Source organism: Lethenteron reissneri, chromosome 52 (assembly GCF_015708825.2).
Source record: "Lethenteron reissneri isolate LAM-NWPU_2019-01 chromosome 52, ASM1570882v1, whole genome shotgun sequence".
Lineage (NCBI taxonomy): Eukaryota > Metazoa > Chordata > Hyperoartia > Petromyzontiformes > Petromyzontidae > Lethenteron > Lethenteron reissneri.
Window position 1 is genome coordinate 9,232,078 of NC_083830.1, and position 13,281 is coordinate 9,245,358.

At 54.7% G+C, this 13,281-nt stretch overlaps 1 protein-coding gene across 2 annotated transcripts in view; it reads left to right on the forward strand.

Moving 5' to 3' along the window:
• The window catches only part of LOC133355805 (beta-1-syntrophin-like), a 37,686-nt gene that overhangs the window by 20,694 nt on the left and 3,711 nt on the right, over positions 1-13,281 (forward strand). For both annotated transcript variants that reach the window (XM_061573186.1, XM_061573185.1), the window contains exons 3-6: positions 8,151-8,391; positions 10,541-10,760; positions 11,603-11,742; positions 13,025-13,224. In XM_061573186.1, the coding sequence (XP_061429170.1) occupies positions 8,151-8,391; positions 10,541-10,760; positions 11,603-11,742; positions 13,025-13,224 (801 nt within the window). The remainder of the gene's footprint in view (positions 1-8,150; positions 8,392-10,540; positions 10,761-11,602; positions 11,743-13,024; positions 13,225-13,281) is intronic.

The window sequence follows — 13,281 nt, forward strand, 5'->3', positions numbered from 1 at the left end:
GCCGCGGGAAGAGGGACAGGAGGGGCATGTGCTCTTCCTGTGCCACGTGCCCGCGATTGAAAATGCCAGCGTGGGGCTGGTGGTGGCGCAGAGTGGGGGAGACTAGAGACAAATAAATAGATAAATCGAAAAGGTAACATTCGCAATAATTCCTCTCTCTCTCTCGGCGGCCGGCCGGCAGAAGAGGAGCGCGTAAATATTTGGCCGCTCCAGAGCACGCGTGGAATGTGACGCGAGCGGCAGCTGCGCCCTGTGTGTCGGCCAAAGAGCGCACGTGGGAGTGTGGGCGCTCACCCGCTCACCCTCCCACTCGCTAGCCCGCTCACCCACTCGCCTGCTCACCCTCCCGCTGCCTCGCCCGCTCACCCTCCTCCCGCCCGCTCACCCTCCTCCCGCATGCTCACCCGCTCGCCCATTCACCGTCCCACTCACTCGCCCGCTCGCTCACCCCCCCACTTGCCCTCTCACTCTCCCACTCGCTCACTTTGCTCACTCAGCCTCCTGCTCGCACGCCCGCTCACTCGCCCTCTCACCCAACACGCTCATTCTGTTCTACCAATCATGTCAACTCGCACTCTCTCCCACACGCCCACTCACCCTCCCGCTCACCCTCCCGCTCACCCTTCCGCTCACCGTCCCGCTCATTCACTCGCTCACTCTCCCACTCATTCACTCGCTCACCTTCCCACTCATTCACTCGCTCACCCTCCCACTCATTCACTCGCTCACCCTCCCACTTATTCACTCGCTCACCCTCAAACTCTTTCACTCGCTCACTCTCCCACTCATTCAGCCTCAAACTCATTCACTCGCTCACCCTCCCACTCATTCACTCGCTCATCCTCCCACTCATTCACTCGCTCACTTTCCTATTCATTTACTCGCTCGCCCTCAAACACATTCACTCACTCACCCTCCCACTCATTCACTCGCTCACCCTCCCACTCATTCACTCGCTCACCCTCCCACTCATTCACTCGCTCACCCTCAAACTAATTCACTCGCTCACCCTCCCACTCATTCACTCACTCACCCTCACACTCATTCACTCGCTCAGCCTCCCGCTAGCTCGCTAGCACCCACGGCAGAGATGGAGCGACGAATTCTGTTTGTTCATGAGATCCAAATCGATTGCCGCAATGTGAGACCGTGAAAGATGTGATGACATTGGGAGGGAGGCCTTCACCCGGCAGTGGATAGATCATGGCTGTTGATGATGATGCTTATCCAGTGGGTATTTGTTAAAACAACCAAACTCTGGACTGGTTTTGACCTTTGGGGTCTCACCAGCATGACCCAAAGTACTCCACATCAATGTAAGTATTTGGCTATGAATGTCCACATGATGAGCCACTTCGTTGAGCTATCATTTGCGATAGCCAGGTCACTTCTGAAAAAGGGCTATTTAGCTCAGTGGGCCTTATGTGGTGTAAAAAACAAAAATTGTTTCGTTTAGTTTTCTAAACTAAACTTAGAAAGAAAAATTTTTTTTCTACGTCCAAAGAGTAATTCCTGCAGTCACGAAAGCTCCAAATCAAGTTTTAGTTTAGTTTAAAGTTATGATTTATGCAAAGAGTGATGACGACGATGATAGAGATGTCAAAACCGGTCCAGGGTTTGCTCGTATTAAACCTGGTGAGATTACGCACTTCTCAGAGGGTCTTACGGCTGATAAGAAGTGTAATCTATTTTTTTTCCTTTTAAATACAAACTAAAAAAAAAAACACTTTTATTTATCACGTTGAGGGACAGAAATATGACGGCGGTGCATTGTCGTCCCCTCCGAAATCGGGACGTGTGAAGCCCTCGTCAATGTCCTGATGCGACTCGGTCAGACATTGGCTAGGCGGTGGCGGTAGCATCGGCAGCCCCAGCGGCTTCGCGGCCGCAGCGTCTTCGGCGTCGTTTGTGGAGTGCGTCTCTCTCCGCCGCTGCCAGACCCTCCGTACCCGGACGCGCGCGGCCACGAGTGGCAGCTGTTCTTGCCCACGTTGAGGGGCGCGCGCGTTAACGGGTCAACACGCGTCGCCAAGTGCTCCGTGGGCCACGGCAAGAAATAAAATCCTGCGCCGGTTGTTTTATACGGCCGATGAGGTGCGATGTTGTGTTCATGATAAAAACCCCGCTCACTTCGCGTGGTTACCGCATAATTCACTGCTATCGGTGGCCTGCGTAAATCAATTGGAACCGGTCGAGTAATGGCACCTCTGGGCGGGGCGGGGGGTACCAACGAGTGGGATACCTGGTCTGGGCTCGTCGGACTACAGCGAAATAAACCGCACGACCTTCGGCACCGCTCCCGGTGGGCGCCGTTTGCGAGCGCCCATTGCACACCGAGCATCGCGGCCAAATACAGACGGGCAGCCCGGCGCGGGTGCGGCAGCTGCGTTGGGGAGGCCTTCGTCCGTGAGTGGACGGACAATAAGGGCCGCACGTCGTTGTGTTTGCCGACTCGTCGTCGGGAGTTTGTGTAACTGCTTAGGCGGCCTTGTGCAATGTCACGTGCCTTCCTCTCTGTGCATCACCAGGCTCAATAGCTCCTTGCTCTCCTGCTCTCTCTGACTGCATCGCTCTCTATGAAGTGTCTTCTCCCCCCCCCTCCACACCGATCCTCTTCCCATCTGAAAATAATCCTTCCTCTGTGACTTGCTCCCAAAATATGGGAATCCACCCTGCTACCCACCCCCCACCTTTCTCGACTCTTTGTATAGCATCTTGTGCCGTGTAGCAGCAAGTACAGATGTAACAACTACTGTAACTTGTACCGACAGCGGACGTTATGCCTGGCAGGGTTTGCCGGGTTGGGTTTGCCGGGTCGGGTTTGCCGGGGTTGGGTTTGCCGGGGTTGGGTTTGCTGAGTTGGGTTTGCCGGGGGGGGGGTTTGCCAGGTCGGGTTTGCCGGGTCGTGCCACGTGTTGAGCGTTGCTTCTCTCAAGCTGATGCCACTACGACACTTGCTACTGGGCGTCTCCACACGTTGAATCCGGCGATGTTTGCCGAGTGTTCGACCGCCTGATTCAACTCCTGAAGCCCGACCCGGATAAGCGTGCTTGCGTAATCGACAGACCTTATGTCGATCCACCGCTGGATGAAGGGCTTCCTATCGTCGTGTTGGCCGTAGGGGGTTGTTTACCCCACTGATAACTTCACCACGCTGGTCATTGCAGGTTTTGTCCATGCCCGCGTTTCGGATCCACGCATATTCGAGGATCGTAAAAGTTATTTTATGCAGACCCCCCCCCCAAAAGTTAACGATTTTTATTGTTTGCCCAGCCACTGCCGACCGCGAACTCGCAGCACTCCGCAAGTCTTACTGCCCACGGTCGAAACCTGGATTAGCACCCAGGTTCTCAGTGGTAGCTGCGACACGTTACTCCCCCCCCCCCCAAGCCACTCGACCACCACCACCTCACCCCTCGCCTTTTCGAGCGAGGCCTCGAGTCACCGGATACAGGAAACGAAAGGAGCAGGGGGGGGGGGGGCATCATCGATCTGGTAACTGAAAATACCCGGCAGCGGCTGTCCCCGTCGCACTACGCGGCATTGGCGGTGGCGTTACACCGCGCCGTGAATATTCCCGCGCCACTGGGCGCCACGCTAACGCCCAAGCTGGCATGCGTGCGTGTGTGAGTGCGCGTGTGAGAGTGCGCATGTGTGTGAGTGCGATGGTGTGTGTGCGCACGTGTGTGTGTGCACACGTGTGCGAGCGTGTGAGTGTGTGAGTGCGTGTGTACGAGCTGGTGAGCCGGCTGCAGCCCCCTTCCCTTCCAAGGGAAAGGTTTTGGCCACGGACGCTCCATTGCCTTGACGAGAGAGGGGTGCGTTGGCCTCTGCTGGAATTTAGGCCATCGGTGGGGTCAAAGTTTTCCCCGAGCCGGGGGGCGTTGCCGCGCCCTGGAAGTTGGGCGCACGCTCCGAGCCAACGGATCCCGGCAGTTATCCGTTCGATGAAAAGACGCAGAGTGGTGATGCGTTATGTTCGCTCGCGCTCTTGTCAATTACCCTTGCCACGCGCTCCGCACGGTGGACTAACGAACCGTTTAGCAAAATTTGAACCACCGACGCTACTTTAATATTAAAGTCTGCCCAATGAAACTACCAGCATCTGGAATTAATAAAGTGAAGTCCACCTGATGGGACCGCATCACTGTGAGAAAATTTTGTGGAGTGGGGGGTGGGCAGATTTTCTTTTGGGGGGGGGCATTCGAAGGGGAGATGGATCCTCACCATAAAAATGTTGAATCTCTGCCACTTGCCGTAGAGTGCCTGTGGGAGATGAATTCCTGGACCCGCGAGGTCTCCCTAAAAAAAATAAAGACACACGTGTGATCTCATCGGGCTCCCACCTGGTTTAAATACACAACATCAATCGCATCGCTGTATACGTGTCCATATTCTGGTTTAGGGCGCTGAGCTTTGTAACATTTCCCCCCCCCCCACTCCATACGAGAAAACTGCTCTCAACTTCAAACACGGAGCCAAAACCGCAGCTGTGCCACGTTTTATTTATTTAAATTGTATTTCTTTTTTCTTTCCCCGTTCTTCTTCTACTTAAAGGAGCCGGCGAAAGGGGCCGGGTGTGGGGGGTTGGGGCGGCCAGTGGGCGGCTCCCAGGAATTTTTCGGAGGAATTTCCCTGCCACGAGTGGCCGTGCGGGCCCCAGGACGGGAGCGGGAGGGTTTGCTGGCGTCTGCGTGCGCGCAACGGCGGCTTCGCAGCGCTCTCTGCTCACCGCCTCGTCGTCCTCCCCCCGTGGACGCTGTTTAGCGAGCAAACCCCCCATCCCCCCCCGTGTTGAGATCACGGTAGCGTCAAGCAACGACTTTCGCACGCTTCGCTATGTGCGGTGGCGGCGAGAAGAACGTTCGACGCACTTGCAGGCGTGGGTCAGCGCGCACGCGCGCGCAGATTCAAGAAACGCACGCAAAATTTGAGATGTCCGTATTGACCGATCAGAGCGGTTAGCGGGTGGGAGGAGGGGGGGGCCTTGGGCAGGATGTGTCGCTCGTAGTGGTGGGTGGGCGGTTTGGGTGGGGCGAGACTAAGGATGGAGTGGCAGCCAAAGGAGGGAATGCGCCCGGTGCAGGTCGCACGCCGCGGAGACGGAGCGATGAGATTAGCTCGTGCGCAGGCGCTCGACGGATTGTTGCATCCTGGGAGGGACAGCGACAACGTGGGGAGGCCTTCATCCAGCAGTGGATTACGGTTGAGGATGATGCCCCCCCCCTCGTGTGCCGTGCCATTCTTTCATAGGTGCTCGCACTCGCACACGAAAATCCCCCCAGGAGGCAACACGGACTGATAAGCGAGCAACTACGAAGGCCGGGACGGTACACAGAGGGGTGGCATAGCTGATGTGAGCCGTGGTCAAGGATTGAACTCGGTTGGGCCGGGTTTGTGGCGAAGTGCGCTGACCGCTAGACCCCACCGCTCCAGCCCAGACGCGGGAAAACTCAACAAGACCCGCGCGGAATTGACGATGGGAATTGTGCAGGCAGGGTGGTAGAGGTGGAGGTGGGAGGGTGGGAGGGCATGTGGAAGAGGTGCTTCAAGGTCTGTGGGGTGACGCCGCTGCCAACGTCTCTGCCAGCGCCTCGCCTGGGGCGTCGTTATCTGTCCCCGTGAGCCGCTCGCCGCGGACCCAAAATAGGCGAGCCGAGCGGTGCCCGTTTACTTAAAATATCCCCCGCGGGTGTTGGGTTCTTTGGGCACCGCGAGTGGTCTCACTGGAGGTAAGGGGGGGGGGGGCAGCGTGGTTGGGCGGCGGGGAGGGGGGCGGGATGTGACCATTAAAAAAAAGAAGTCTGGTCTCGTGTTACTTGGCGTGCCGACGAGGATTGTTGTGCGAAAACCCCGAGTGCGTCGCTCGGTTTTGGTCCGGTTCATCGGAATCGTCGCACGGGGGGGTGGGGGGGGGGCAGGGGATGCAATCCAATCCGTGCGGCAGCCGATTCAAGCGAGGTGTCCAAACTAACGCGGGCGTCACATTCATCCAGTGTACAGTTACTTGCAGCCCTTTTATCATTATATAATGCCAGATGAAGGCGTCCCCCCCCCGTGCAGCGTTTGATTATGAGGAGAGGGGTTGTTTGACCATACTTCATAGTTAGTCCTGGGTGATGAAGCGGATGGGGGGCAGGGTATGCCCCCCCCCCCCCCCCCCCAGGAACCAGTTCGCACATCACTCGCCACTGATGTTGGCCTTGGCTAGGAATTGAACTCAAGCAGCTGGTCTATCACACAAACTCCGGTCGTCATCCTCGCAGCAGGAGCGGCTTTTGGCTGCCAGCCATCGAACAAACACGGTGGTCACTGCATCGCGCGGCGCTTTCGGATGCGCTTCTGCGGCCGTCTGGAACGCTCTTCCTTCTGACATTAGGAAGCCACTGGGAGATGTGCACTTTTAAAGTAATTTCCTAAGAGCTGCTTTTTGTGTTCATTTTGTTGTCCCCCCCCCCCACACGTCCAATCAGCACGTCTGGCTACGTACGGTGCCGTGCGCTAACCACTGCGCCACTATTCCAGCCAGTGTTGGTCGAGAGTCATAAATAGACCAGGAGTTGGGAGAATCGTTTTAGGCGTGGCCTTGCGGCAGTAGCTCCCCTGCTGCTCGCGGCTGCCTGTGACCCAGCGCTGTGGAGTCGGCAGCGAGGGTCAGTGGATCACACGCAGATGTTGTGAAACTCCCTTCCCCGTGGGCGTCTAGGTGCCGTAACCCTGCTTGGCTCGCCAGGTGTAGGCAACGGAGAAAGTGGACTCATCGCCATCTGTACGGGGATAGAGCATTGCACCCTTGCGCAACGCGTAGGTTTTCTCCGAGTTGATCCGATTTCCTCCCACGTGTTTCACAGAGGCACCGATTGGCTGAAAATCTCTTAAAATAAAAACCCAATGCAGGGGACACAGCTTAAAAAGATTCCGATGACTCAGTGTGGCTTTCCTATATAAATAAGTTAATTATAATTATTAATATTCGCTTGAAAAAATATTCTGAGCACGAACAGAAGCAGACGAAGCCGCCTCGTTTCTCAACATCTCCGCTGCCGCAAATGCGCTGAGCCCTGTGCAGTCTTCCTCAAGGACTGGACGGCCGCCGTAAAATGCATTGGCGGCCAATGGCAGCCGGTCGCCAATGGCAGGCGGTCGCAAGCATCGCGTCACCAGACCGGGGGGGTCGGCAACCCACGACTCCGAGGCCACGGGTTGCCTTATTAAGGACCCACCGTCTCGTATTCAGGACGTCCACCGCAGCTCTTGAAATACTGTCGAGTTTTTTTTTGGACCGAATTCGAAAAGAATGGCTCTTCTCCCGTTATGTTGGTTGCCAACCTCCTGACTTAGTTCCAACAGAAATTTGACCAAAACATCCAAATGAAGGTGCCTCCTGAGGAAATGCCTTGACGCACTTATTATTCTTGTGTTGTGAGCATCCAGAGGTCAGTGATCAAAGGGGAAGACCTACACCCAGATGGTGGTGATGATGTTGAGACTAATAACAAGCCTCCAAGGAGGACACGTTGACCACGTGACCTCTGAGGGCGCTAGCAGAAGGTATACAGGTTTGTCGGTGTACGTATGTATGTTGAACTTATTTCACACCGTACGTAGCCAACCGTGTTAATCGGATATGCGGGGGGGGGGGGGGGGGGGGGGGAAGGACAACAAACTAAACAACAAAAAGCAGTTTTAAAGAAATTAGTTTTTAATCAAGATGATGATTTAAAAGTGCAGAGCTCCAGTAGGTTCCGAATATCGGAAGGAAGAGCATTCCAGACGGCCGCAGAAGCGCATCTGAAAGCGCCCGAGGCGATGACCGTCTTTGTTCGATGGCGTAGCCAAAAGTCGCTGCTGCGAGGATGAGCGGAGTTCACGCGAAGGTTTATGCTCCTTGACGAGACCAGTAAGGTCATTGTGGTTCACTTGTGGAAAGCACTTTGTGTGTAATAAGTGCGAACTTACAACGTATCTGATCGGCAACCGGAAGCCAATGCAGCTCAGCGAGCACTGGACAGATTTGGTCGGATCTTGCAGTGCCCGTCACGAGACGCGGCAGATAATTTTGTGCAATTGCGGCATCACCGACATCATCCGTGACGACCTATTGACCTTGACCTACTCTCTCCCTCCCTTCCTCCCCGCGCACGCGCCAGTCAAGTACCTGCGCGAGGTGACGCCCTACTTCAAGAAGGGCTCTCCCATCGGAGAGCTGGGCTGGGAGGTGGCGCCTCCGCTCACGCCCAAGCCCAGCCTCGCGGTGGCGGCAGCGGCCGGCAACGCGGCGGGCGGCTCGCCGGACGCGGGGGTCCACGACGCCGCCAAGGACAAGAAGCGGATCCCGCTCAAGATGTGCTTCGTCACGCGCAACCTCAGCAAGCCGGACCCCGAGAACAGGTGGGTCGGGGGCGGATCAGTGGGGCTCGGGGGACAGGATGAGCCTGTGCGGTTCGGCGACACGGGTTCATTGGTTCTTCTTCTTCTTCCCTCGTACGGCTTACCGACGCAGATGCAGAGCAATGACGACGTTTTCATGTTCAGCCAGATAACCGCGTCAGGAGCAGCAGAGCGTATCGCTGTCATCTCTCCTTCCTATTTGTGGATCGGGCATTGTTAGACGTTGTATGGTCTGTCCTGGATGACCACAGTCGCACACTGGAGTTTTTAATTTTCCAGCGGATGCGGTTTCGGGTGGACCATGAGCTTCGTGAAAGCTTCGTGAAAGCTCATGGTCCATGACCTTTCATGGACCATGAGGGATCTGCTTGCGTTGCGTCTTTAACAGCAAGGTGTTTGTTTGCGAGTTCCTTTCAACTCCATTCAGCTCTCCAAGCTTCATCGGGTTGATTTGGTGATCGCTCGGATTGAGGCCTTGTTAAGGCCCGCATCTGAGCACGTGACGGTTAACCCCTGTGCCCCACCGCTCCATCCCACTGCAGTGTCCCCGCACTCGTATAAACACTCAAAAGTGGAGTTGGCCAGACATCCCAATATCGTTCATAATACAGGTTTTTTTTTGGGTTAGATCGCGTAAATATATACATTTGTCGTTAAACCCGCCACCACCCGACACAGCCAACTAGTAAGGTTTGTCACGTAAACAGAACGTGGCCAATTCGTTACGAGTACAGCACACCGGTGTGTTGGAGACCCAAGCCACAACATTTACAATCTGAGTACGATGTTTCACCAGTAATTACAACTAGCTTCATCAGGCAACAGCCAGATTTGTGGAGAAGGCCTCCTGGCGGGTTTAACGACACATTTATATACAGTGGTACCCCGGAGATCGAACTTAATTCGTTTCAGAAGGACATTCGAACACCGAATAAATTTTCCCCATAAGAATGAATGTAAATTACATTAATTGGTTCCAGACACAAGAAATCTCTCATTATAAAGCATTTTTACACGAAGTTTACAGTAATTACATGCATAAAATCATACAACAAAACAAGAAACACAATAAATTAATGGAATAAATATATGGAATAAATAAAATAAATTAACATTGAACTTTACCTGTAGTAAGGAGAGTTGTTGGCTTGAGTGGAAGATGGTGAGTAGGAGGAGGTGGTGGCGGTGTTATTGTTTGGAAGGGGAGTCACCTTTGTGTGAGCAAGCGTCATGCATGCTGGGCATACGCGTCTCAGCCGTGCAGGTTCTTTCAAGATTGCCCGTTCGACCTCCGAATTTCGTTCGGTTTCCGGGGCAAAAAATGTTCGGAAATATCGTTCGAACAGCGATTTGTTCGAGTTCTGGTGCGTTCGATCTCCGAGGTTCTACTGTATTTTCGTGATCTAACCCAAAAAAAATGGCATTATGGATGATAATGGTCGCGAAAGCCTACGTGTGAAACCATCCCAATATAAGTTCAAAGAGCTTGGGCAGTCGTTGGCGCCGGTTCTGGCCACCTTCCCGCTCGCCTGTGGTTTCCGCGTCGCCGTGCAAACAGAGACGCACGCGTTGCAAACTCTGCAACGCCTCTGAGATGTGCTTAGCAAGAATGACACTGCAGTAAAATAGAAACGATGACCTTGTTCTATATTTTTGACCATTCTTAACCAGTAACCTGACTGTGTCCCGTTCATTCAGCAGCCGGAAGCCATTGCCTTCCGGTTGCTGAATTAATACATTAGAAGGTCGCACTCGTTACGCACAAAGCGCTCGCCACCAATGAACCGCAATTCCTCGCTGATCTCGTCAAGGAGCATAAACCATCATCACGCGAACTCCGGTCATCCTCGCAGCAGCGGCTTTTGGCTCAGACATCTGACAAAAACGGTCACTGCATCGCGCGCTTTCAGATGTGCTTTTGCGGCCGTCTGGAAGGCTCTTCCTTCCGACATTAGGAAGCCACTGGAGCTATGCATATTTAAATCATCATGTAGATTGAAAGCGCATTTCTTTAGAACTGTTTTTTGTGTTTAGTTTGATGTCCTTCCCCCACACCTCCGATTAACCCGGTTGTCTACGTACAGTGCGAAATAAGTTCAACATATGTGTGTACATTCGGTCACGTCTCGTTCCCACCCCCCGCGAGCAGGCTGATCGAGCTGCACTCGCCAGACAGCGCTCACACCATCGTGCTGCGCTGCCGCGACTCTGCCGGCGCCCACGCGTGGTTCGGCTCGCTGCACGCCAACGCGGCCGCCCTGACGCAGGCCGCGGTGCGAGAGGCCAACCAGCTGCTGCAGGCCGCCGGCGGTGGCGGCGGCGGCGGCAACTGGGGACCGGTGCAGCACATGGGCTGGCTGGCGCAGCAGGTGCGTGAGGTCCGGGGGGTGGGCAGTGCCTTGTGTTGTATTTGGCAGGCCACGCGATATTTAAAAAGCGTATTTACACGGAAAAGCCACACCGAAACCGAATACTCTTCATGGAGAGGGTCCTTTCTGCATTGTTTGGATGTTTGGCCAACGTTAATGACGTCGTAACGTTTATAGCGATGGGAAGTAACCGGTTGGGCCGGAGGAAACCGATGCAGAACGGGGTGGTGCACCGACTGCACGCGCGCGGAGAGGCGCCGGAGTGAGGAATCGAGCCCAATTCTTCCCGATGATCGCGTAACAATAATACAAAAAAATATCACCAACCGAAGGATAACAATGAACAAATAAAATACTGTGGAAATAATTTACAACCATCGGCCCCCTAGATGGTCGTTGTTTAACCATACTTCACCACGCCGGTGATGGTGATGAACGTGAAAAAAAGTACCCCTCAACCCTTCTAACCCTTTTACCCCCCCCTCCATCCCCCCCTATCCCTCCCCCCCTATCCTTGGTGTCTCCCCTAAGTCTGTTGGTTATTTCTGCCCCCCCCCCACCTCTTTCCCAACCCACCCCCCCCCCATATAAAGCTTCACCCCCACCCCCCCCCCCCCGACGCAGGCTCCCCACTTGACTGGGGCAGCGAGTCCAATACCCTCTGCCCCGTCGAATCTTCTCAGATTCTCCACCACCCCCTCCCCCCCCCACACACACGTCTGCTGGTTACCCGGGGCGTTGTACCGGGGGGCTCGCACTTTTGTTGCAATAAACCCCCCCCCCCCCCCCAAACGAAACTAACGTCACTCACGACGCATCCCGTGTTACCCCCCCCATCTCAGGTGACGGCAGAGGGCCACTCGCAGTGGAAGGCCGTGCTCATGGTGCTCACCGACAGAGACCTGGCGCTGCACCAGACGATGCCGTGGACGCGCGAGGCGTGGGCGGCGCCCCTCGTCAGCCACCCGCTGCTCGCCACGCGGTGCGGCCACGCAGACATGGTGGTGGGAGGGGGGTGGGTTGGGGGGGGACATGCACCCCCCCCCCCCCCCCACCTCGTTCACGTGAGAATATGAAATTCGGCACGCACAACGCGTAGCACGCGTAAGGACGGGGCACACGGAAAACTGAGATTGACACTTGACGGAGACAGAATCGGAATATTTATTTGTACTGGAGGAGGAATCTGATGAGCTGTGAAGCTCTTTGTCACAGATGTCCAGTAGGGGGCACGGGGTCAGAACGTGACAACAACAACCGATACGAAAACACCATGGGAGTGCAAAGTTTAGGAAAGGTATGCACTGTCCTTGAAGTTGATTGGTCCACACCCGAGACAGCTTTTCTTAGTCTCCATTGGTGTTGGACCAGATGACGCCAAAAGCTGTCTCGGGTGTGGAAAAGCTGTCTCGGGTGTGGACCAATCAACTTCAAGGACAGTGCATATCATTATCATCAAAGTTGTTTCTTTTTGTTTGCATTTTGACTGCTTGTGTTGTGGTTATTGCAAACATGATGCCTTGTATAAAGGTGTCAGTTTTTGTACCAGTTGAAAGGGTAAAAACCCATGACTATATTTTGCCACTGGTAAAGGAGGTCTCAATGCACTCCTATCGTGTTTTTGTATTGTTTGTTGTTGTAACGTTTTCACCCACCCCTACTGGACATGTGAAAAAAGAGCTTTATAGCTCATAGGATTTCTCCAGTATAAATATTCTGATTCTGAAACCTGGCACATGGAACGACACAAGAAACTTTGGGACGTGATATTAGGAATACAGAACATGTGGGAACGGCACACTTGCGGCATGAGACGCGTGCAGTATATGGGACGCTGCTACTACGGTCTGGGTTTTCACTCCGCAGCCACGTGGCCACATTTACATGCAAATCCGCGGTTTCATCGCAATGGAGAATTTAGCACAAAACATACCGATAGTTATGTTTGGCTCCTTTCCATTACGAACTTTATATTAGTTTTATTTTGTTTAACTATCCATCCGCAATATACTGCCATGGTATGTGCCATGGATGCGGTTGTAGGGTGGAACAGCAGCTTCGTGGGGGATTATACCTCGGAGATCTTAGGTGTTGGATCTTTCAAGGATAGACGTATTTGCGCAAGGCTTGCTTATCCACGGACATACATCCGTCGCATGCGCGCACGCGTCAGCGCACGTGTCAGCGCACGTGTCAGCGCCCGTAGCACCACCGTTCTAACCCGCCCCCCCCCCCCTCCCCCCCAACGCGGCCACCGCCTGCAGGCTGGTGCACTCAGGGGCACTGCATGGCTCTCCCCCGCCGCCCCACACGGAGCTGACGTTTGCGACTCGCACGGGCTCGCGGCACGGCGTGGAGACGCGCGTCTTCCGCGCCGAGACGAACCGCGAGTTGGCGGCGTGGACGCGGCTCATCGTGCAGGGCTGCCACACTGCCGCCGAGCTCATCAAGGAGGTGTCCGTGGGTACGCGCATAGACGACGAATCAACGTCGTCCATCCTAAAAAAAAAACACTCCTACA